The sequence below is a fragment of the Moschus berezovskii genome, chromosome 15 (genome assembly GCF_049115385.1).
Source record: "Moschus berezovskii isolate FMDL1 chromosome 15, NW_MosBer_1.0, whole genome shotgun sequence".
NCBI lineage: Eukaryota > Metazoa > Chordata > Mammalia > Artiodactyla > Moschidae > Moschus > Moschus berezovskii.
Window position 1 is genome coordinate 78,348,309 of NC_142474.1, and position 25,752 is coordinate 78,374,060.

The window sequence follows — 25,752 nt, forward strand, 5'->3', positions numbered from 1 at the left end:
GTGTCAAGACTGCTTTCTCTGATGTAAAGCCTGGAAACCTTTGGGAAAGTCAAAATTATTCTCATTTTTATTATTCCTTTATTAAGGGAAATAACCGATAATAACTGAAGCCATAACTTTACTTTCCAAAGTAATAAGTTTATTGTGTAAATAATCACAGACCCGTCTGGATCTGGGACATTTCAGAGTCAGCACAAAGCTGCTGTCTCACAGAGCATTGGTTACAGCCACTCCTAGTCTCTGGAGGCCCTTCCCATCTGTTCTTACCATCACATTCTAACATAATTTGCTGAGTGCTGACTCTGTGCCAGGAACTCTGGCAGGCACTGGGGAAACAAAGGAAAAGAAAAAAATTGTTCTTGCCCTCAAGGAGCTTACAGTCTAGCAGATCAAGGTCTGTGAAGGTGACCTGGTGACCCCAAAATTTTAATTTAAATAGATCCTCCTTTTTTATTTTTAAGGCATATCCACCCTAATGGTTCATTTGGCCCCTCCCTACAATTCAGAAGGAAAGCTCAAAAGTCTTATTTTCTTTTAAACCTAAGCTGTCAAAACCTGTGATTCTTTGGGAAATTTAAAAGTGGTGTTTAGTACTAGTGCTGCAGAAAAGTGGATGTGGGCACTAAGATGTTTGGGCTGTCTTCCTCACCCTCCTTTGAACTGTGGCCAAGCTGTGAAAGCATCTGTCAAAGAGTCTTCAGAAAGCACTCGTCCCTCGCCAGAGCATCCTCTCAGTGGAAGGGTTGCTGGCATGACCGACAAGAGACAGTATTTAAGCACTAAACTGAACATTTCTCTTTAAGTTGAACTATGGTTCGATCTTAAAGAACACTCCTTCTAGTTTATGAGTATAAAATTGAAGTGAAAATGAGTCTAAAGAAGCAATAAACTGCCCTTGCCTGGGTTATTTTTAGCCAGGCTGTCCTATTTCTCAGTTATGAGTAACTGAACCTCAGTGGGCCTTAGCCCTTCTCTCAGTCAAAGGAGAGAGTATCAGGGTATATAAAAAATCCTTTCTAACACTCAGTTTCCACCAGACAAAGTGGATGAAAATATAGCTAAATAAAAATCACAAAATAATTTTACACAAAAGAGCACTTGACTTGTAGCTTTAAAAATTGAGATTGGAAAAAAAATTCAGGGGAGAATTATATTTTAATCTTAGGAAAGATAAATAGAAATTAAAAGGAAACATTTTAGTCCTGAATTTTTTGTTGTTGGTGTTCAGTCACTAAGTCATGTCCAACTCTTTGTGACCCCATAGACTGCAGCATGCCAGGCTTCCCTGTCCTTCACTATCTCCTGGAATTTGCTCAAACTCATGTCCATCAAGTCGCTGATGCCATGCAACCGTCTCATCCTCTGTCGTCCTCTTCTTCTGCCTTCAGTCTTTCCCAGCATCAGGGTCTTTTCCAGTGAATCAACTCTTTGCATCAGCTGGCCAAAGTATTGGAGCTTCAGCTTTAGCATCAGTCCTTCCAAATGAATATTCAGGACTGATTTCCTTTAGGATTGACTGGTTTGATCTCCTTATAGAAGAAATAAAAGAATTTGTGTACTAACTTCGTAACCAAACAACAGAATTATTTAACTTTCATGAGCAAACTTCGATGTAAGTTTAAAACAGATCATTCAAAAAAGGAATTCTTTTTTTAATACCAAAAATATTAAGTAAGTAGTGGATGATTTTTCTAGGTTTTTCTTACTGTATTATAGACTTTAAGAATCCATTCTTCTTATTGTATTTCCTACACAGTGCTAGTGCTAAATTATATGGAAGCCATTAACAAGAGATTCATGTAGCACTAGGAAAATTCCCTTGAGTGGGAAGAGGTCATTTCCATATTTCACATTTCCCACAGTATTTTGAAGTTGGTTTTTTACTTAATAACAGCTTACCAAAATTGTACGTGTTCTCTGTACAAAAACTTTTAGAATCAAAACATATACAAAGAAAGTAAACATTACCCATAACTCCCAACCCAAAGATAGCCTCTGTTAATGAGCTAGTTTGCACTTCTCTATACTTCATACTTGATAACTGAGGTTGGTCTGTATTTAGTTAACAGGACCCATTCATTTGTGAATTGTGTGTTTATGTCCATTTTTCTATTGGTATTTTTGTATTTCACAAACTTCTTACTATATAAAAACTTCTTACATAGTAAGGAAAATAACTTTCAGCCAGTTTATCATTTTCTTTTCAATCATATGTCATTTTTGCTGCCTGGTAGATGTCTGTGTCCTCGACAGGGCCTGTGGATGGGCCAGATAAGGATGGGAACTATAGCAGCATCCATCACACGCCTCTCCTGCCCTTCTGTGGATTGGCAGGGGGATGATTCTAATGGAAACGCTGTGTGTTGGGGGATGAAAATGCTTTGGTTGGTCTGATCTGTCTACAATAGTTTTTTTAGACAGTGACAGAGACCATAAGAAAGCTTTTTCTCATGGAATATGTTTTTTTTTTTTTAAGATTAGCTATCTTTTGCTTATGTGTTCCAGTAGCCTGAGCTTTTGTTCTCCTTTCCTAATAATAAAATTCTCCCAAACAGTTAGCCAGCAGTGTTTGTTAATGAGTTGTCTCCTGTCCCCCATCTCCAGCCTTCCAAAGGAACCTGCCCTTCGCCGAGTTAGAACAGGAAGGATAGATAATCTAGCATAGAAACTGGCTCAGTTAGACTAGTTAAGGTAGATAGAATGGGGAAGATCGAGAGGGTAGTTAGAATAGGTTGTGTCTGTGCCCCCTGATCCTTTGTGCCTTTTCCGCATCGTGTGCCTTTCCTTCTGAGAGACCTATTGTCTCCCTTTGATGACCACTTAGATGATCGATTAGGGAAATCATGCCAGGGAATAAAACAAGTGAAATGGGGATCAAACGTGAAATTACAGGACCTGACTTTGACCACCACCTCTCCCCTCACTCACTTGATGACCTTGGACAAATCATTTGGCTTCTTGGGATTCGTTAAGCAGAAGCAAAAAGTGATGCCCGGGACTTACCTTGTCCAGTGTTAGAATCCTCCTTCCAGTTCAGGGGACTCAGGTTCAATCCCTGGTCAGAGAACTGAGATCCCACATGCCTCAGGGCAGCTACGACTCTGGCCTGCAACTACTGAGCCCTAGTGGCACAACTGAAGAAGCCCGCGTGCTGCAACAGAGACGCAGTGCAGTCAGAAAAAAGAAGTAAAAGTGACGCCTGCCATGCAAGTGAAACGATGAATATAAAAGTGTCTTGTAAATTCTGAAGTGCTGATGCAGTATTAATTATCGTCATCACCATCATCATTCTCATCATTCCCGTTCGCCATTCTTTCTATTCTTAAGCTGAAGAAGAGCTCATTTAAATGCCATTAATGCTAGATGAAATCAAAAGACACTTACTCCTTGAAGAAAAGCTATGGCAAACCTAGACAGCGTATTAAAAGGCAGAGACATCACTTTACCAACAAAAGTCCGTATAGTCAAAGCTATGGTTTTTCTAGTAGTCATGTACGGATGTGATAGTTGGGCCATAAGGAAGGCTGAACATCCAAAAATTGATGCTCTCAAACTGTGGTTTTGGAAAGGATTCTTGAGAGTCCCTTGGACAGCACGGAGATCAAATCAGTTAATCCTAAAGGAAATCAACCCTGAATATTCATTGGAAGGACTGATGATGAAACTGAAGCTCCAATACTTTGGCCACCTGATGCAAAGAGCTGACTCAGTGGGAAAGACCCTGATGCTGGGAAAGATTGAGGGCAGGAGGAGAAGGGGACAACAGAGGATGAGGTGGTTGGATGGCATCATCAACTCAATGGACATGAGTTTGTGCAAGTTCTGGGAGATAGTGAAGGACTGCGAAGCCTAGCGTGCTGCAGTCAGTCCACGGGGTCACAAAGAATCGGATCTGACTTAGCGACGGAACAACAACAATGCCAGATTAGCAAAGAGCTAAACACCTTATGGTGAAGGAAATGGCAACCCACTCCAGTGTTCTTGCCTGGAGAATCCCAGGGATGGGGGAGCCTGGTGGGCTGCCATCAATGGGGTCACACAGAGTCAGACATGACTGAAGTGACTTAGCAGCGGCAAACACCTCACCCTCTGTGCTAGTGAGCTTCTGAAGAAGCTCAGTTCTCACTTTTTGTCCCTCATTTGCCAACTCAGCTTCATTTTGCAGCTGTAAAAAGTGAGGTACCTAAGAGTTAAGTGACACATCCTCATTTAGCCAGCAAGTCAGTGATGGACAGAGGGATACAGCAAGAGCATAAACTCGTGACCTCCTGTGGGAGCTCTGCTCACCACCATCCACAGGGGAAGGAGGGAGAGTAGAGACCACCCAGTTAAAACGCCTTTCTTTCCAATAGCTGCCAGTAGACTCCCAGTGAGACGCTGCTTTGGAGGAAGGACCCAGCCACTGCTCTAAGGTACAGAGGAGTTGGGAAACAGCAGATTTTTCAGGCTGAGTTCCTAAAAGTGCACACAGCCTCTGGAACACCCACCGTGAGAGAGCGCAGACCGAGACGACGTGCGAGGGGATCCTGTCGGGAACGTTCATTAGTAAAAAGATGATTTAGAATTCGGTGCTCCCTTTCCCAAGCAAGCAAGGCCGTATGTGGGGCGAGGTTCCCAGACTTGTCCACAGAAGCCGTTGCTATCATGAGATTGGAGACTTGGAAAGGGGGTCTCACTGTCTGTGTTCGAGGGAGATGGGAAGAGCTGTTCCTTCTGTATCCCTGGGCAGAGGGCCAGCTCTGAGCAGAATTGTGAAATGAGACAGTCATCTAATGGCTTTGCTCAGGCTCTCACGCCTCTTTCCCACCGACAGCCAGGCTTGCAGTGGGCCTTGCTGGCCAGGCCTGCCACCCCCGGCTGTCCTGCGCATTTCCTTGCCTTTCCCCTCTCCCGTCCTGTCCAGACCCACCTGCTTGGCCACAGGAGACGCTGGGGTAAAGATAACTACCACCAATGAAGGACTGGTGACCTTCCTGCGGGTACTGGCAGTTTCTGGCCCCAGGCTTCTGTGCAGGAAGATATTTTTGAATAAGAGATAGGGTAGTCCTGCTTGGGGTGATTGCCATTAAGTTTCTATTTTTCACAGCTGTTTCCCTTCAACTTTTAAACTGGGCATTAATAACCTCTGATTCATGAATCATGTGAATTTTTTTTTAAAGGGGGATATGAATTTTTATGTTTTTCTGGTGAAACTATAACAGCTCTCCTTTAGTTTTCAGAGTGCTCGATGAGCACCCTCCCTTCTTGAGAAGCACTGGTTGCAAACCTACATATTCTCTCGAGCATCCACATTTTCTCACACTTGTGTGGCACCAGAGACTCAACTCTGAGGCCCCAGGATGTTTAGGATTTATCATTAGGCTCTCAAGGGTTAGATAATTGTAAACTGGAAAATCCCAGTGAAATGTGTACAGCCTGCAAGATCACTTCCTTGATTTTTTTTTCAGGTTAGCATTCTTTGCAGCTATTTTATTGGTACTCCCCAAGGTCTGTACAAGATAGCTTTATAGTCATCAATTCAGAAGACATGAAAACTTTTAAAAAGTTCTTAAACATTTTTTAAAAACACGCTAGGGGGTCTGCTGTTAACCCAAGTGGCAGCATCATCAGCAGACGTGTGCTCCTCTTCCCCTAAGAGACGTGTCCTTTCGTGTGAGGGTGGAGAAGCAGAGGGACTGGGGGCCAGAGGAGTCTGCTGAAGCAGAAAGGCTTCCTGCTCACAGTGGGCACTGGGCCGATGACAGGGCCTCACGGTCGTCAGTGTCCTCATCTCTGAGATGGAGGAGGGCGTGTCTGCCGGGGGGCATCCCGGGAGGACTGGTCCCTCTCCAACTGCTTCTCTCCCTAGTGCCTCAGGACAGCTGTCCTCCACCATTATCGCATGTAGAGAAAGCATCTGCTGGCTGCGGTGCGATCCGTAAGATAACGCTTTCCTCTTCATGTCCCTGTTTGCTGTGGTTCCGTTGAGTCAATGCACACGTCTATTCCTGTATTTCCTTTAATTGTTCATGACTGCTTCATCCCACCTGATTTTTCCTTTTCACTGCCTTCACTTATTAAATATCAAATAATGTAATGAAATTAAAAGACGCTCACTCCTTGGAAGGAAAGTTATGACCAACCGTGATAATATATTAAAAAGCAGAGACATTACTTTGCCAACCAAGGTCCGTCTAGTCAAGGCTATGGTTTTTCCCGTGGTCATGTACGGATGTGAGATTTGGACTGTGAAGAAAGCTGATCGCCGAAGAATTGATGCTTTTGAACTGTGGTGCTGGAGAAAACTCTTGAGAGTCCCTTGGACTGCAAGGAGATCCAACCAGTCCATTCTAAAGGAGATCAATCCTGGGTGTTCATTGGAAGGACTGATGCTAAAGCTGAAACTGCAATACTTTGGCCACCTCATGCGACGAGTTGACTCACTGGAAAAGACTCTGATGCTGGGAAGGATTGGGGGCGGGAGGAGAAGGGGACGACAGAGAATGAGATGGCTGGATGGCATCACCGACTCTATGGACATGAGTTTGAGTGAACTCCAGGAGTTGGTGATGGACAGGGAGGCCTGGCGTGCTGTGATTCATGGGGTCGCAGAGAGTCGGACACGACGGAGCGACTGAACTGAACTGAACTGAATGTAAGAAAATCTTAGATGTGAAATTTGGGAAGGAGAGACTTCTTCCTCATTTTAGGACCGTGGCTTCATCATAGTCCAAGACTGTAGTCTTTGTCACAGTTCACGCCCTACCTGGGCTACTTGGAATTCATCAGGCATCACACAAGGATGACTTTTCTTTGTGCTTTTATTATTGTAAAGTCATGAGAAACTGAAAGTAGTTTCAGTTTCTTACTTTAGTATTAGTATTTGCCCCCCAAATAAGCTAATAAGATATAACTTTTGCTTTGCTTTTTAAAAGAAATTTTTAAAATTTGTTTTTGGTTGTGCCGGGTTTTCGTGCCTATGCACAGGCTTTCTCTAGTTGCAGTGAGTGGGGGCTCGCCTCTCATTGCAGTCCGTGAGCTTCTCATTGCGGTGTCTACTCTTGTTGCAGAGCGTGGGCTCTAGGCATGCAGGCTAAGTAACTGTAGCAAACGGGCTTAGTTACCCCTTCGCATGTGGAATCTTCCTGGACCAGGGATCCAGCCCCTGTCCCCTGCATTGCCAGGTGGATTCTTGATCTCTGGACCAACAGGGAAGTCCCTACTCTGCTTTTAATTGTTTGCAGAAGTCTTTTATTGTTTGTGAAGGGCTGTTGCATACAATAGCTTGTTCTGTGCAGCAAACCCAAGAAGAGATGATATCAGCCTTAAACCTTTAAGTTTTCAAGGAACGGGAAAGCTAACTAAATGGCTTAGGAAAAAAAGGAAGGTTTTTGGCTCATGTGCCTCAAAAAGCCCACACTGTGGGTATGTTGATCAGAGGCACAGACTTTCATCAGGACTGTTTCTCACAGTCCATTGGCTCTGCCTTCCACACTGTTTGACTTCATGCTCAGCCTGTGTGTGTTAGTGGTCCTGATGGCTCCAGGTTCATGGCAGAAGAGAGCAGGCCCCAGCAGTCCGTGCATCTCTGTGAGACTCACGAATTCTGGACTCGACTGGCCTGGCCTGGGTCACAGACCCACTTCTGGAGTCAGGCTTGGACACAAGGCCTCCTGAAATGCCTGGACATTGGAAGGACCTTGGGGACATGATTCCCTAAGAGAGAAATCCGTTTCCAGGAGATGGTGAATGCCCGCTGTGTAACTATCATCATCCCCGCCACTTAAAAAACATAGATGAGGAAACTGATGTTCAGAGAAGACAAAGGGCCCGTCCAGACGCCACAGTGACATAGTGACCAGGACAGCAGATGACTCCGGGCACAGTGGGGAGGGTGCTGTAAGGGACTAGGCCTTCTTCCTCAGTCCTGGCCCAGCTAGATGTGTGGCCCGAGACACTTAGCTGCTTGGGTCTCGTGCCATCAAATAGGGACACAACCTGTCTGTCAGATACTCAGTGAGGCCCCAGTGAGGGGTGGGAAAAGGACTTTAATCACCTAAGCTTCCTACTGATACAAAGCATCCTTCACCTTCTTATAAACCCATGTGGTCTGTGCAGGCATCAGATTTTCTTTCACAACAATGTCAAGAAAACATGTTCAGTCCTTTCCAGTTTCCACAGTGTGCTTCATATACCTCACTGCGGTTAAATTCCCTAAACGATCGTGAACCAACTATAAGGGGCTTCAGGAAGTGGCTCTGGGACCAGCCATCGTGGGGTCCGTTCCTTGGCCTCTGACCCCTTCGCCCCTGTGCTCCACCCCGCATCCCAGGAGCATGAAACCCATCTAATTGGTTCTGGGTGTTTCATTCTCAGCAGATGCGATCATGAGGAATTCAGAGACAGCCACGTTGTGACTGTGACTTAGGCTGTATATTCTACTAGTTCATGAATTACCTACTTCTAAAATATCCTGGTTGAGTTGTTAATTATTTTCATTTGGGAGTAAATAAAACAGAATCTGAAGAAACTCATGTATAAAACCATGAGAAAATGGATCCAAGTCTGAAAAGACAAAGACTGCTAGTATCATACTGCTACATTAAGTGTTACTGTGAGAAAAATTCTTAACAATATTGAGGGTCTTTTCCTCCCCTTCTCCCTTTATTGCCTTCATACCCGGCAGGATGTTTTACAGTCCTGGACACAAGCATTTGGCGCGACGGCTCTGTCAAACCGTCTAGCCGGGGCTGAGAGGGGGGCCCGTGCTCCAGGCGGCAGGCGGGCGGCGTGGCTGGTGTGGGCTGTGACACTCATGCCCACACAGTGCCTGACCTTATGGCCTCCAGGCTTTGTGCCCCTCGGCTGGCACTGATATCCTGGGGGCCTGCAGCACGACGTTCCCAGCAGAAGCCATGCTCTCAGGTGAGCAGTGCTCGGCCACGCTGCTCATCCGCCAGTGGGACGTGGTACTGACAAAACTCCTTGTCTCCCCACGCTGTTTTGAAGGTGGCATTGGTGAATACACATAAAGCTCCTGAAGCGGGGCCTGGCACTCAGTTTCAGGTTCGCATGTAGTGGCTGATCGCTTCTGGCCAGATATGCCTGCTCCAGAGTCATCCCTAACTCCATTACCCACCTGGGCCAGTGCGGCTACCACCCTGTGTCTCTGCTTCCCCTGCACTGCAGGGCTCCTCACAGGTGTCATCCGCACCTGTGCTGGCCAGTGCTGTGACCACCAGCGACATCTGGCTGTTAAGCGGGTGAGAAAGTATTGGAAGTGTCTAATACACCCCAGATTTCAAAAGCAGTCCACAAAGGTAAACTCTCTCAGTAATTGTATATTGATCACCTGTTACGAAGATCACATATGGGTTCCTTGGTGGCTCAGGGGTACAGAACCCACCTGCCAGTGCTGGAGACATGGGTTTAATCCCTGGGTTGGGAAGATCCCCTGGAGAAGGAAATGGCAGTCAACTGCAGTGTTCTTGCCTGGAGAATCCCATGGACAGAGGGCCCTGGCAGCTGTAGTCCACAGGGTGACAAAAGAATCAGACGTGACTCAGTGACTAGACAACAGCATTGTGTTATTGAAGTCTGGTGTCATCAGTTTCCTGTTTCTCACTGGTCTCTGGAAGGTCCAGTCACCTGTACAGCTCAGGGCATAGTTCTGCTTGAGCGCCCTTGTCTCCACTGTTTCTTTGCTTCAGTCTTGAACCCCTTCCAGGTACACTTAGGTCCCAGCACGTCACCAAAAATAACTTTTGTTAGATCACCCTCTACTAATCACTTTTCAGTCCTAAATGTTCAGCAGGCTTAGATGTGGTTGTCACTGTTGATGAAGCCCTTTCTCCTCTCGCCTCGAGGGACACCAGGTTACCTTGACTCTTCCCTCTCCTCACTGAAGACTCCCTCCTAGTGTCCTTTCTGAATCCTCCATGTCTTCTCAACCTCTGTTTTCTCACCCAAGGGCACTCCCCCTGGAACTCATCCACACACAGCCTTTAAGTGCCCACCACTTCTGTGGACTTCCCAGCTTGGTGTCTGCAGACAGAACTCTCTGGAAGCTGTAGCTTAACCACCTGCTCAGCATCTCCGTTTAGACATCCAGGACAGCTCTGAAAGCCTGCATACCTAAAACGGGCTTCTTGGTTTCATTTCCCCAAGCCTGCCCCACCCCCAGTACTTCCTATATTGGTAAAGGGTAACTTCCCTCATCCAGCTGTTTAAACCAGTACTTCTTGTATTGTTATTGGGTAACTTCCTTCATCCACAGATCATGGAGTTATCCTCAACTTTTTTTCTTCCTCTCACTCTGTATCTAGTCCATCAGCTCATTCTGTTGGGTCTGCTTGATTTCCAATCAAACTACTTCTCACCACCACCTGCCTCCTCCAAGACCTGTCATCCTCGGATGGACCATTGCAGTAGCCTCATCAGTGGCCTCCCTGCCTCCACCCTCGTCCCTCCATTTACCCAAGGTGATCATTTCAAAATACCAAATCACTTTTCTTGGGATCTTCTAGTGGCCTTACCGTCGTCATCAACACATACACACCCACACACGATATGTGTGTGCCTCTCCCCTGTTCCCTGACCCCTGCCCCTCTTCTTCATAAGCGGCCCATCCTCCACACAGATCTCTGGGGAAAGCTGTCCTTCGTACCTACCACAGCCTTCCCTGACCACCATGTCTAAAACTGCATCCCAGCGACCCCTTCGAGGTGCGTTTCTCCTCATAACACCGTCATCACCTGACACTGTCTGTATGTTTGCTTGCTGTCCCCCCTGCTGGGATGGGGACCCTGTGAGAAGAAGAGCCTGTTCTGTGGGTCCATGTACTTTCCAGGTCTAGGTCCTAAAGGACCTCCTGCAGCACTTGGCCCCAAGTCCAGTGGTGCCTGACTGGATGACTCTGCTCAGTTTTCCATTTCACGCCCTTGTAGGACAAGCGTTTAATAACTGCTGGGCATCAGGATCACTGAGAAACTTACCTAAAATTCACATGCCCGGACCTCACCCCTCTTTGGAGACCCAAAATGCAGTAGATTCTAGGGTAGACTCCTGCACGTTTTTGAACAAGCTCCTCAGGTTGTTTTGAGGCCTGACACACCTGGGCCACCCTCTGCCAGATGCTGCCGCGGTGAGCAACTCTGCATGGTGTACCTGTCACTCTGCTCTGAGGACCGTACTTCCGTGTGTTATCAGCAGTCCTTGAGTCACCTGGAAACCTAAATATAGCTCTTGTAGCCCCACCCTAGATCTTGTGAGTCAGAACTTCCAGGGATGGGTCCCAGGAATCTTTTTCTTTTTTAAACCTCTGAGAGCAGCCAGTCTTCCCACTAGCCTTCGGGAGGCCCAACTGTGCTGTATGCACTCCTTGAGGAGGATGCAAACTTAAGAGTGAGTGTTTTTAATGTCTTTTTAGGCCAGCTTCACTCCCCACCCCTCCTTAATCCAACAGTATCCTATTCAAAAGTAGTTGTACTCAAGTAAGTAAATCCTTGATTTGTCCACGATTTCAACTTGCTCAGTAATTTGAACATCCACTAGTGTTTCTGACTATTGGGTTATCCCAAAAGTTCTTTCAGGTCCCTGAATGAACTTTTGGGCCAACCCAATACATTCCAACACAGCTCATTCTGGTGGCTACTTTCTTTGTCATCTTTTGTATATTAAGAATTTAAAATATGTCTCCCAGGTCAGACTGGACAGCACTGGAGGTAATGCCCACCCCACCATACTCAGTTTCACCTGCTCAACCTTCGCATTGAACCCATGCTGGAGCACGTGGCTTTGGCTATCCTCAACTTCATATGCAGACACTCACTGGTCTCCAGAGCATCCCCAGGGATGGAGGCAGGCCTGACCACTTGCTCTGGGCACCCACAAGGGCTGCTCAAGCTGCTGAGGAGGGTGTCTCCCTAATTAGACTTCTGGGTCCAATAGCCTTGCCCTACTGCTGTTTGTTGTTTCTCCTGAAACTGTATGTGGACAGCTTTACAAGCCAACCCAAATTCCATGGACAGATGAGCCTGGTGGGCTACAGTTCATGGGGTCACAAAGAGTCAGACATGACTGACTGACTAACACTTTCACAGGTGGAAATTTTTAAAACCACAATCCTCAAAGTACTACCAAAGATAAATAATTGAGAGCGGGGGCTGGCCATAGTTGTAGCATTGTATTGCTTAGCTGGACTCTGGGTGAGGAATCACTGGTGATTGATGATGGCCCAAAGCAATCCTCTTGATTTACCCGTTTCTTAAATCCTGAGTCCCCGTGGGATGCTCTCTCTGGGCTTTGGACAGCCTGTGCTGTGCTCTGCTTGGTTGCTCAGTCGTGTGTGACTCTTTTCGACCCCATGGACTGAAGCCCGCCAGGCTCTGTCCAGGGGATTCTCCAAGCAAGAACACTGGAGTGGGGTGTCATGCCCTCCTCCAGGCGATCTTCCCAACCCAGGGACTGAACCCAGGTCTCCTGTATCGCAGGCAGATTCTGAGCCACCAGGGACAGCCTACCGGTAGCCTTTTGGAATATGTGTGTCTGTCTTCTTTGTAGACAGTGTCAGGGTCGTTAGTCACATAGAATCTGGAAAGAAGCAGTGTCACCCGGGTAAGCCCCAGAGGCACTTGCCACCTTGCCAGCCTCAACAGTCTTGCCTCTGGATAAGCCGCAGTCGCATTGTGATGCCAGATGTGAGACACCGTTAGTGAGCAGGATGAGTCCCTTGGGCCATCCTGTTCCCAGGCCAGAGCTGCTTCCTCTCGAGTACTTGCTCAGGGCACCGGAGGCTGCAGTGTGGTGACAAAGGGGTGTGAATAACCCTGGAGATGTGAGGATGAGAGACTTCTAATGAGCTCTGACAGGTCCAGGGCTGAAGGAGCCTAACCTCTTTTTTCCCCTGCCCACCCAGTCTTCATACAAATGTAAATATGCCTCCTTCGACAAATTGACAAATGTAGTTTTAATTTGTAAGCAGGAGAGCCTGCCTTGCCTTTTTCTTCCTTCTTTTTATTTTTGTTTTTCTACCTTTTGAAAATATGAAGTCACAGGCTTCGCACTTTTTGAGCTGGACATTTCCTTCTGTCTCTCTTGCTGTTGTTGTTGTTTTTCTCTTCCAAGGACATTTTCCTCCATTGTTGTCAGAAGAATTCGGAATGAGAGTCCATTGTCCTGTTTTTTAGAGGTGTTTTTGAAGTTCCCATAGGAAACGCAGAGTGCTCTTTAAGCTTAAAAAATAAATAAATAGAGGCAGCGGTTAAATCCAGTGTGAGATGCGAAGAGTGTCTGTATCACGACCTCATGTTTTGTGGTCTGTGCAGTATCCATTGTTGTTATTTATGACCCTGTCTCCCTCCATTGTGGACTTCTTCCAGCCTTGGGGAATTTACATCATTCCTAATAGCAAAAGGCTTTCTGGTTCCCACAGAGTTGTTCAAAGCCTGACTCATGCTCCTTATGTTAATTGTGCAGCTCTGAAAATACAGCACTTTACAGGGTGTGGTTATAAGGGGAAAATCTACTGTACTTACAGGGCATGTTTAGAAGCGTTTCACACATAAATCTCAATCTCTCTCCCTCTCTTCCTTTCTCTCTGTCATTTAACTTTTAAACTAACACTTTTGGGTCAACAAACCTAGACAGTGTATTAAAAAGCAGAGACATCACTGCCCATAAATGTCCGTATAGTCAAAGCTATGATTTTTTTGATAGGCTTGTACAGATGTGAGAGTTGGACCATAAAGAACGCTGAGTGCCAAAGAATTGATGCCTTTGAATTGTGCTGGAGAAGACTCTTGAGAGTCCCTTGGACAGGAAGGACATCAAACCAGTCAGTCCTAAAGGAAATCAATCCTGAATTTTCATTGGAATGACTGATGCTGAAGCTGAAGCTCCAATACTGTGGTCACCTGAGGGAAGAACTGACTCATTGAAAAGATCCTGATGCTGGGAAAGATTGAAGGCAGGAGAAGGGGACGACAGAGGTTGAGAAGGTTGGATGGCATCACCAACTCAATGGACATGAGTTTGAGCAAACTCCAGGAGATAGTGAAGGACAAGGAAGCCTGGCATACTGCAGTCCTTGGAGTTGCAAAGAATGGAACACGACTTAGCAACTGAACAACAGGAAGTCTTAAGGGAAAGAAAAGGGACTAGCATTAAAATGCAGTGAAAGTGAAAGTCTCTCAGTTGTAAGTCTGACTCTTTACAACCCCATGGACTGTACAGTCTGTGGGATTCTCCAGGCCAGAATACTGGAGCGGGTAGCCTTTCCCTTCTCCAAGGGATCTTTCCAACCCAGGGATCGAGACCAGGTGTCGCACATTGCAGTTGGATTCTTTACCAACTGAGCCATAAGGGAAGCCCCAGAATGCAGTATAATCCAATAAAACCAATTATATTCTGTTCACTAACTCTTAAAACTGACTTGGGTTATAACTAGACCTTGAGTGACATTGGTCCAGGTCTACACCTTAGGAGAGTTCATGAGAGCAAAAGGTTGGTGCTCAATCATGCAGGGCAGTGATTGGACGAAGCTCATAGCATCACTCTGTGGGACATGCAGGCAGTATTCCAGTGACTGCAGCCTACTAGGCTCTCTGGGGTGTCATTCTTACTTCCAGTGTAGGTCTGCTGGTACCTTACCAATACCATTCCTTGTGGCAGCAACATTTTACTATGAAATCTGATGGAGAGGGAACTGAGAAACGTACTAGAAATTGAAAGAATTTAACACCTTGTCTGAATTATCTATGTGCTAACCAAAAGGAAACAACTTCCAAATGAAAGAAATAGGTCAATATTGGTGATGGTTGGGAGATTTTTACTTTTTGTAGCTACTTTTTTATGAAGCTTCCATGTGTAAGGATAGATAGATAACCTAAGAATTATCTAAAACCATGTTAGGGCTATTAGTTTAAGGGGAAAAAAACTCGGGAGTTTTTTAGTAACCAGGAATCTCAAACTCTGGCTTTCAAAATACCAGTATTGAAAGGCTGAACTCTTGACATTTTTTGCAAAGGCCATACTCTATTTTTATAGATAGAGAAAATGTAAGAATTCTGAAGTTCATCAGGGTACAGACCACTGTGTCCCCAGGTCTCTCTGGAAGGCCAGTCCCATAGCCACGTGGTCGCCTGACTCGGGCATCGTCACATCCGGGGCCTCAGAGCTCTTGGTTCTGACCGAGAGTTCCCGGATGGCTTGGAGTCACCATCTTGCACGTTTGTGGCACACATTCACGAATGAAATGTATACTGGGAATCCAAGAGAAGTGGTGGTGTTCAGTCGGCAATTTGAGTCCTCCTCTCTGACCCCATGCACTGCAGCGTGACAGATTTCCCTTCCCTTCACCATCTCTCAAAGCTTGCCCAAATACATGCCCATTGCGTCGGTGATGCCATCCAAACACCTCATCCTCTGTCATTCTCTTCTCCTGCCTTCCATCTTTCCTAGCATCAGGGTCTTTTCTAATGAGTTGGCTCTTCACGTCAAGTGGCCAGAGCATTGGAGCTTCAGCTTCAGAATCCGTCCTTCTAATGAATATTCAGGATTGATTTCCTTTCAGACTAGTTTGATCTCCTTGTAGTCCAAGAGACTCATAAGAGTCTTCTCCAGCACCACAGTTTGAAAGCATCACTTTTTCAGTGCTCCGCCTTCTTTATAATCCATCTCTCAGATCCGTACATGACTACTGGAATAACCATAGCTTTGACTATACGGGCCTTTTTCAGCAAAGTGATGTCTTTTTTAATACACTGTCTAGGTTTGTCACAGAACATTCTAGACTGAAAAAAAATTAAAATAACCTAACAATATGTAGTTTCATCCTGTCCTCACCAAACTAAATCTGTTCACTGGGACATATGGAGTGGAAATGTTTTCCTCCTGTGCAGTTAACAGATTACTGGTTGACTTTGTTGTCTTTTGCAGCAGCCAGGAAGAGCTTTTCACAGAGCGTCGGGGGATCATACTGGGTGTGTGGAACAACTGCTTCCTCCCGGGGCAGAGTCCAGGAGAAACGTTCTGCAAGAAATGTAGGTCCCGTGGCTTTCCTCTTCTTCTCTCCAAACTGTCTGTGTAGATGGGGACACAACATGAGGGCTAGAATTCGGCAGGAGTGCATAGACCCTAATCACAGAAGCCCCTCTGGCGCTGATCCTGTCCAAAGTCACAGAGCTGGGACTTTTTCCACCTTCCAGACTTTTTCTCTTGCTTTCTGGACAGTGGGAAAACAAGGCCTGGCTTCACAGGTATGTTGCAAGGAGTAATTAGTGACAAGCACTTTGAAGATGAAAAGCACTTGTTGATGGTGTTTCATACAACTTTCCAAGCAACCCCAGACAGGTCAGGAAATATACGCTGCTTTCCTCAGGGGCCTCTTCTGACCCTCATGTCATTATGATAATCTTTGTGAGAATGATAGCTGTAGTGAGAATATGAATACATGTATTGGTTTCCAGATGAAAGCTTAACCTAGAGAAATATTTCAGCCTTAATATTTTGAGTTTGGTGGTTCAAGAAACTTCTTTCCATTCACAAGTCTACAAATATATGCCAAAATCTCTGGTCTGTAAACTCTCCCTGGCCAGCTTCTATCCTGCCGCTCCAAGTGAATGTCACATAGTACAATCTGCATTGTCTATTGTATGCGTGTTACCGAAAAGGGAAAGTTTAGAAAGTTTCTGTGTGTTATAGAAAAGTTTGTGTGTGCGTAAAATAACATGCTTGTATGTACACACACACAGAAAGAGCCTGTGCTTTGTGTATTTGCTTCTGGGAAAAAATCAATATAGCAAATATAGGTAATATTGATATTTAACATCTGAAATGAATGCCTCTCTGCCTTAATTAAAATATGAACTTTATTATAATGCCATTGTTAACCAGTGATCAATAAGTAAAGTCTGTCCCAGTGTGTTGGAACCTGTGACAGCTCTTGCTTGATCCAGTCTGCATATCAACAGACACTTGGGATTTTTTGTGAGATTGGCCAGTGGAGTGAGGAGAAGGGAGGTTAACACATGCCTCTTGCTTCAAGTGTAAGAAATATGACATGGGGACTCCGAGGGAAACCTGGCCATCACAGCTTTACAAATCAAAAAATTCTTTGTTTGTTTTAGTGTGAACAGAACTGAGACAAAAAGCAGTGCCGTGAGCGGATCTCAGAGCAACAGGGCCAGTGTGGGAGCATCCAGTGACTCAGTGGCTGCAGAGGGAGCGTGGAGGAGGAGGGGCCGGCCAGCCTCATCCAGCCCCCTGGCCGTGGGACAGGCGGAGGATGACAGGAAGGCGTCTGAGACCCACCAGGGGCTTCCTGCTCTAAAGCTAGAGAAAGGTCATCAGGCCTGGGCAGGAGCAGCAGAAACCTCATCCCAGGGTGCGGTTGCAGACCGAGCTTCTAAGCAAGAGCCTTGTCTGTGGTTGTGAGTCAGCATTCCCGGGTCCAAAGCAGAGTCCACGAGGGGCCAGAGCACCGCAGAAACATAGGAAGCGCAATCCTGCAGAAGACGCCGACCACCACAAGAGAGTTTCTTTTGGAAGTGATCGATTAATCCCGAGGGAAATAAAGCAATGCTGTCAGGGTCCTGCCAACTTGAGAGCTGTCAGAGCCAGGGTTACTTTTGAAACAAGATTTGGCAGAAACTGCATCTAATGAAGAGTAGCATGTTTTGGAAAACTCTCTCCAGACATCTTACGAAAAGTAAACCAGGGCAGGCACAACTCAGCCACATACACTGAAAGCTTAGCTGTGACTCAGGGCAGCCCAACCAAGTAAAGAAAAGGGTGGAAGCAGCTACTTGCTCTCAGAAGAGGATTGCAACCCCGTCGTGGAGGATGTCGTGACCAGACCTGGGACAAGTAAATGAGCAGTGTGCCTAGAAGCCATGACTTACAGGAATTCAAATGATCATTTTCAATAGAAGTTACATACCTGCGTTGGGCTTAACTTTCAAAGCAGCAGCCTCCAGGAGCTTGTTCTGACAGCACCGCTCCTTTCTGGTTCACACTTTAACTTCAGAAACTTACTATAGTGATAGAGCGCCATTGGCTTTGTCGGCAGTGACAGCATCCATAAAGGAAGCACACGAAGAAACCAGTGATGTCCCTCATCACATCCCTGCATGAAGCCCACAGTGACCATGGTGCTCTCTTTGCCGGCCAGTCCTCCTGCCCTGCAGCCTGAGTCAGGCAGCAGTGGAGGAACAGGCTTGTGGGTCACCCCATCTGCTTGCGGCCCCAGCGTCATATCTGAAAGTGTTTGAGAAAGGCAGAGCCTGGGCCCCACCCAGACCTACAGAAGGAGAAACTGGGTGATTCTGAAACCGGCTCTGGTTTGGCAACCCCCGGGCTAATTGCAGACCCCCTGGGATTGATTTCCTGCATCCTGACTGTCCTGGCCCCCAGCGCATCAGCAGGGCCCACCTGTGGACATGCAGCCGTCATGCCCCCTCAGACTTGTGAAGCACCTGGCTCAGGGTCTGAAGCACTGTTCCCAGGTCCTTAAGCATGGTGGCCACAACGCCCCAGGAGCTGTGACTGTGCTAAGGGTTGCAGGACATTCACATATAATTTGGCCTGACATTAGGGGGAGATGTCAGAGAGGCTTGTTCTTTCTTGTAGTTCAGGCATGTCCCTACCCCTTGCCCCTGCCCCCACCTTTAAGACTCTGGTGAAGTTCAGAAAAGATCTGAGCCCAAGGGAAATTCAGTGGGCAGAGTTTGCAGTTCCCCACTTGGAAGGCTGCACGGGCAGCTTAGATTTCACACCAGGAGCCTTCCATTTGCAGCATCACCCACCATTGTCTCCAGTGGGCTTGCTGAAATGCCATGTAGTGAATCATAGCAATGACTTATTTTGGATGGACAACTACAGTAGATTTTCTTAACCGAGTTTTATTCTGAAATAAGGAAGGAAACTATATTCAAAGGCCACCCATCAAATGTGTCTTTTTTTCCTGCTCACCATTGGGTGGTCCTCTGAAGTAATACCTCCTCCCTAGTAACATGGAAAATCAAGATATTCCCCAAAGTGTAGGAGTTAGCAAAAAAATAAAAATAAAAACAGAAAAAGCCCAACAAAATAAAAGAATATGGAAATGGACACAGTGTAAGTTTATGCTTAAGATTAATCAGTGGTTTCTCCCAGCTCATTCTGTCCATCCCCAACTCCCCTTTCCTTAGATTGTAGGGCAGGACTCAGGAAGAGGCAGCTGAATTTCATGGTACCATTTTGGGTCATGAGGCTAAGTCTTCCTTGTCATGCCTGGCTGCGGATACAGGCCCTCTTTTTTGATGCTCCAGACTCTTCTGGAGACCTCTTCCCTTCCTGGGACCCCAGCCTCACCATCCCCACCAGGAACATGGCCCTGCCTACTGACGTCTCTTTCTCTTCCCTCCTAGCTCTTAATCGGGCCCCAGGTGACTCCGTTCACTAGACTCCACAGTAGAAGAGGTAGCCCAGCAGAGTACCAACCACAGTGGAGCGGAGTCCACTCCTCCAGGAAGTGCAGACTGCTCAGGGCGGAACACTCCTGAGGAGGTGATAGAACATGGTCCGTCCTGAGCCCCCTCTCAGAGTCACCCATTTTCTGGGTGTGCTTCTCACTGAAGATGGGCCCACAGTGTGTCGTTGAGTCCTAAACAGAAACAGTTGTTGCAGTAGTTTAAGCAGAGCGGGCACAAAATAACAACCCAGGTGATAGGCCAAGAAACAGTGAGCTCCCTGGAAGAGTCTGGAATAAGGAAGAGCCATCCCAATAGCTGCTGCCTGCCCCAGAACTAGGGGGAGCTGTTTGAACTTAGGCACCAGAGAAGGTTTTTATCAGGTTTTTATTTCATTAGTTAACCTGGGCCTGGTGGTTAAAGCCAGTACCTGTATGTTTAATGATTATCTTTCAAGAAAATTCTTGGCTTTAGAGTTTGGTGTATTTGTGGATATAATAATGACTGAGTTTGGGACGTCCCATCTCCCAATGCAGGGCACATGGGTTCAGTCCCTGGTCGGGGAACTAAGATCCCACATGCCGGGGGGCAACTAGAGAAGGCCGAGTGCTGCAGCTAGAGAAAAGCCCGTGCAATGCAGTGAAAAGCCAGTGCAGCTGACATTTAAAAACAGAAAAGTTGTTTAAAAGCTGTGTCATTGCACCATTGGCTGTAGATCAGTAGGGTCTTTCTCACAGCCTTCATGTACATGGGTTTTAACAGCATTAGCAAAGGGACCAACTTTCCGCTTCTGCACGGGGGCATGTGTTTCAGGAGTTTCGCCTTTAAGCGTTTTCCTCCCACATGTCTGAAACACCCCTGGTTCTCTTGTTTCTTGAGTGGTTGTTTGATTGTTTGGATATTTGGAAGTTCAGAGGGGAAAATGGCTGCCAGGTTTTTTTGTTGCTTATTAGGTGGGAAATGAAGACTTGGTTCTCTACTGCTGGAAGTGGGTGTGTTTTGATATTCTTGATAATCTTAGTAATTCATCTACAAATCTGAGACTCTGTCAGTATTTTTGGTTAAAAAGAATAAGTTCTTCAGCCACTCACTTAATAACCCAAATTAAATGTATATTCAAGTTCCTGTAACTCTGATGCTTGGAAGAAATATGGATCCTATTGATTAATGTTATAACTTTGAACTCCCTAACTTTCTCAGTGTCATGGCTTCTAAGTCACCTCCTTGTGCTTCCAAATGACTTTTTAATAGATTGGTGTGGGTTTTTTTTTTTTTTTTTTTTAATGTCCGTAAATGTCTGAGAACAGTCAGTGTGACTTTTCTTCCACATTTTTCTTTTCTTTGCCTCTGGAAGTTACCTGTCATCCAGCCATGCATGTAAATTGTGAAATGCAAAGGAGCAAACTTTTGGGCAGAGAGAAATAAATGTTGCAGCTTTTGTTCACTCATTTTAAATGAAAAAAGTGGGAAAATGTATTTCATTTTATAAAAAGCAAGAGTCCCAAAAGCCCTCTGTAGTTTTATTTATGGAGAACGTAGCTTCTCTCTAAAAAAAGGTTCTCAGGATATATCTTGAAAACATCAATGGGATCACAGTTTGTTTGCTTTCAGTGTCTTATTTGGACTTTAACCGGAATTATGCATGTTGGTGGCCTTTGACTTCAGGCCGAGCTGGGCGAGGGCAGAGCACAGGAGGGAAGGGAACCATCACAGGAGAGTGCTGGGGTCACGGTGCCGCCGTCCCGTGGCCTCCAATTCATTCTGGGCAGGCCCCGCTGCAGTCTGACACGCAGTTCTGGTGACTGGTCCTCCCTTGGCTTTTCTGAGAGCCAACACCGCTCTCCAGCATGCTGTGCTATGGCTTGCATATAGAAATCCTTTTCATTTCTTCTTTTCTTTCATGAGGAAATTCCCATGCATGGTTTGTCAGGACAGGAGAGTTCAAACCTTGTTATTGAAATACAAATCAATTGAAATGTGTTGGAACAAGTAGGAAATCAGAGTTAAGCTGATTTCTGTTATACAGTTTAAAGCCTTCCTCGGTACCAAATAAATGAAGCGCTGTAAAGTGAAGTTAATTCGGATAATCACTCAGGGCAGAAGTCTACCCATATAGATCATGGGTATTACAATTTATGGGTAATTAGATCCTCAGAAATCTGCAGAACTTCCTCTCATTTGGTTTCGGTGTTTGCTTAACAAGACACAGAACAAATACATGTCAGTGTGTAGCTGAACCGAGGGGACTTGAGTGGATGAAGTTACTGCCTTTAACTGTCAAGAACTACTCAGTTTCAGGGTTGGATTTAATCGTGTAAGTTGTGTTATGCAGCATGATTGCCATTACAGTTACTTATTAAAAATCTTGTTAATGAAACAAATCAGTAAAATGAGGAAAACCATACATTTGATCCCAAAGCACCTGACCAGGCAACCAAGGGTGTGGATTTTTGGTTTTGTTTTTTTTTTAATTGTGGCTGCTCTGGGCCTTCACTTCATGGCAGCATGCAGGCTCGTCATTACAGGGTGCACGCTTTTCTGGTTGTGGCACACGGCCTTCCCTAATGTGGCACTCGGGCTTAGTTGCCCCACAGCACGTGGGGTCTTAGTTCCCCAGCTAGGGGGCAAACCCACGTGTGCTACATCGGAAGGCAGATTCTGAACCACTGGACCAGCAGGGAAGTCCCCTAAAGGTGTGGATTTGACAGAGCCCCAGAGTAGATGTTCTTCAGCCAAGGCAGAAAGCCAGTCGCTGCCTTCATCACCAGAGAAGCTCTCTTCTCCCACTGGCCTTATTCTCTTGTTTGTTTGCTTTCAGCTACTAAAATAGTTTCCCTGGTGGCTCAGGTGGAAAAGAGTCTGCCTGCAATGCAGGAGACCTAGGTTCAATCCCTGGGTCTGGAAGAGCCCCTGGAGAAGGGAATGGCTACTCACGCTGGTATTGCCTGGAGAATCCCACGGACAGAGGAGTCTGGTGGGCTACCGTCCATGGGGTCGCAAGAGTTGGACACAACTGAGCGATTAACACACACTAAAATAGCTTCCATGGTTGTGCATTCCTACGGGATGAAACTAGTATGTAGTTGTAAATGAACCTATTTCATGAATAAAAAATAAAATTGTTTTAGTGTGTATCACTTTTCTTTAAAGCAAGTGAATTAATTAACCCCAAGGAATATGCATTCAAAATGCCCTTTTCTGAACATGCAATTTAAAATTATCTTTTATTGGTTGGAGACTTTTTCCTCCTTGGAGCAGTTCTGATGGTTTGAAGACTGTGTTAAAATAATCAAAGGAGCTCTTCATTTGAACCATTGACCCTAAAAATTTAGACCTGGAACACCCTGTGCAGATGTTGTGATTAAATGTTAAGACTAGGGGTGGTCTTTACAATGTAGCTATATTCCCACTTCTCCCATTTGTGAGCTGAGATGGACTCCTCTAGTGAGGGGTTAAAGTATGCGACCTTGACTTCTTTCCAGAGAATCTTGACATTTCCCAAGGGGATCCCTCTCCATTTTCAAAGTGCATCTAGCCCTGGTGCAGCACTGAGTGAAACCCTGGGCCGCCTGCTCCTCTGCGCTGCTTCTTATGACAGGTTACGAGGCCTCTCTGGTTGCTTGTAAATGTATTTCCCTTTGGATCCTATGCATAACTGTTTAGAAGCATTTCAATATCAGATTGGGACGTTACACCTGAATAGTTGTGCATGAAACGCTGAGAGCCACTGCACCCAAGCCATTTCTTGGTGTTTCGGTCACAGGCCCCAAGTGCCAACCCAGGAAAGCCACTCTTCCCTGTCTGCTGCTGCTGTGAACCCTGGTACTTTGCCACCAGTTGGTTCCTGTGGTTTGGAGACAAGTCACATAACCTCCCAGGCCTCGGTTTCTTCATCTGTCCAGTCACCTTTGACAGTGAGTGCCACACCTGGCTCCGTAGAACCCGAGGTAAATGTACCACTCTATGTGTTAAAACTCCTCTGTTTAAAAATGGGTTCAGTGTATGGACACTGGCCACACATTGGAAGGAACTTGTGGGTCATTGGTAGCTTCTAGTTAAATAAGAATCCTTGAGATTTGGCCTAGACATTGGCAGTTTTAAAAAGCTCCTCAAATTCCCATGAGATGCCATAGTGAAGAACTGTTGTTTAAAAGTAGGGGTGGCAATTTTTGTCTAAATACTGGATGCTGGAAGAGGCAGGGTCTGCAAAGAGGTGAGTATCCTTGAGAAGAAGGGCTGGGCTTTGTGCAGGCCAGAAGTGGGCCTGGCAGACAGCTGTGGGAAGCCACGTGCAGCACAGGGAGCTCAGCTCGGGCTGTGACGAGCTGGGGGAGTGGGGGTGGGGATGCCCAAGAGAAGGGGGTACTTGTGTACCTGCAGCTGGTGCACTTTGCTGTACAGCAGAAACTACCACAACGTTGTGAAGCAGATACACTCCAAGAAAACCGAAACGTTTCTACTTTGAAATGACTGGAAGAGGCTTAGGTGACAAGGTGCCAGTAGGCGTGTGTTTTCCTCCTACAGAGAGACCCGTTCTCTCTCCTCCTGCAAGTCCCCCTGTGCTAGTTAGCTCTGGCGCTTTACGCTCGACGTGTCAGAGCCCAGCTTCATCTCTGCCGGCACTGAGAAATTGTTACCCTCCTACAGAAGATGGGTTTCTAAAGCACCTAAGTAATTGTCTGGGTTTTGCCTTTGATCCACGATCATTAATATCATTAATAAGCTCTCAAAAGTGCGTGTGAATCTCAAGTTCACATTTGGCAGGGCAGTGGAAGAAAGAACGCTTTTAAAATAATTTGGCTCAGAAAGCACATCTGAAATAACCCTGTGGGAAAAAGAGGAGAATTTCTCATCCTCAGAAGGATTACCTAGGACGGAGATGCTGACCTTGTGTTTTAAGTTCACTTACATTTCTTGAAACCTCATTCATCCCCCAGCCTGATTTATTTTAGGAGGTGAAGCAGGCTGTGGGAGGGGAGTCTGGTGCTATGCATTTTTCGTGTTTGCTTTCTGTTTTTTTTTTTTTTCCAGAGTTAGCCAAAGACCATAATGTGCATATATTTCTTTAAAAAAAAAAAAAAAGGCTGCTTCATGAGGTTTACTACAGCTTTTCTCTCAGAAATCAGCGCTGAAGAATTCTTTGCTCTGCAGGCTTCCACAGTGATCCAGTCCCAGAAGGCGAGGTGCCCAGGGCGAGCGGAGCAGTGACCTCCGTAGGGGAGAGGTCAGCTGAGCAGCGAGGCTCAAAAGGGAGGAAGAAAAAGCAGCTCCTCAGTGGGGAGTTTGACTTGCTTCAGGGCAGAAGAGCTTTTACAAATAAGGTCCCAGGCTCCCACGCCCTCTCGCCGGTCTTCTGTCACCAATGCTGTCTCTTCTCTCAGACACATGCGCACACACTCATGGACACACACAGACGTACAGACACATTCGGGGACACATACACACGGACACACAGACATACAAACACATGGACACACTTAGACACAAACATTCTTGGACACATACAGACATGATCATGAACACATGCACACAGACACAGTCATGAACTCACAAAAACATGGACACATCTGCACAGTCACACTCATGGACACACTCAGACACATGAACACGATCCTGGACACACATCTGTGGACACATGGATACACAAACTAGTGGACATGTACACACAGACATGCTCACGGACACACTCGTGGACACGGCCCCAGCTCTCACTTGCCCCGCCTGCCAGTCTCTCCACCTGCCTCTGGGTCTGCGGTTGGACAGACAGACAGACCCTTCTCCAGAGGAGCAGGTGATGGATTGGCTGGGGATTTTTCTAGGCCCAGCGGCTCCTAAGGCCCTTTCAGTTCCTCCTTCACAGGCTCGGCTGGTGAGAAGAATGTGGAGTGCTCGTTCCCAAACCCACCGTGGGTGCCCGGGAGCACTGAGACCAGCCCATCTGTCGGTGCCTGCTGTCAGGGAGGAGGTGTGGCCAATCAGGACGCCCTCCAGTCTCCATGGGACACACAGGGCCAGAGCTGGGAATGTGTTCTCACGGGAGGGGCCTGGAAGACCTTGCCCGAATGATGCCGCTGTGGACAGGGGCTTGTGAAACAGCAGCTTTGCTCTGCTGTGTATATTCTCCTTCGCATGCCTGCCTGTGAGCCTCTCTCAGTGCCCTCTGCTCTGTGACCCTGCGGAGCAGGGTGGAGCCCGCCTGGGCAGAGCCCAGGGCATCTAGAAAAGCGTCCTCAGGCGGCTCCGCCATGGGAGGAATGACTCGCCAAGTCAGAGACGCAGGTACAGGTCTGCTGGTGGCTGGCCGGGGGCAGTGCTCAGCATCTGG

General features: G+C 46.5%; 1 protein-coding gene and 1 long non-coding RNA gene across 2 annotated transcripts in view; one reads left to right on the top strand and one right to left on the bottom strand.

Annotated features, from left to right (window-relative positions):
- SLX4IP (SLX4 interacting protein) overlaps window positions 1-22,550 on the top strand; it is a 233,498-nt gene extending 210,948 nt beyond the window's left edge. The window contains exons 9-10 of the mRNA XM_055426705.2: window positions 15,916-16,019; window positions 17,106-22,550. Coding sequence (XP_055282680.2) covers window positions 15,916-16,019; window positions 17,106-17,412 — 411 coding nt within the window. The 3' untranslated portion in view covers window positions 17,413-22,550. The remainder of the gene's footprint in view (window positions 1-15,915; window positions 16,020-17,105) is intronic.
- LOC148775492 (uncharacterized) lies at window positions 1,395-9,449 on the bottom strand. Its single transcript, XR_016039215.1, has 3 exons — window positions 9,386-9,449; window positions 3,004-3,151; window positions 1,395-1,529 (listed from the first exon to the last, which is right to left on the bottom strand). It is a non-coding gene; the product is annotated as an uncharacterized LOC148775492 (long non-coding RNA).
- Window positions 22,551-25,752: the final 3,202 nt, after the last annotated feature.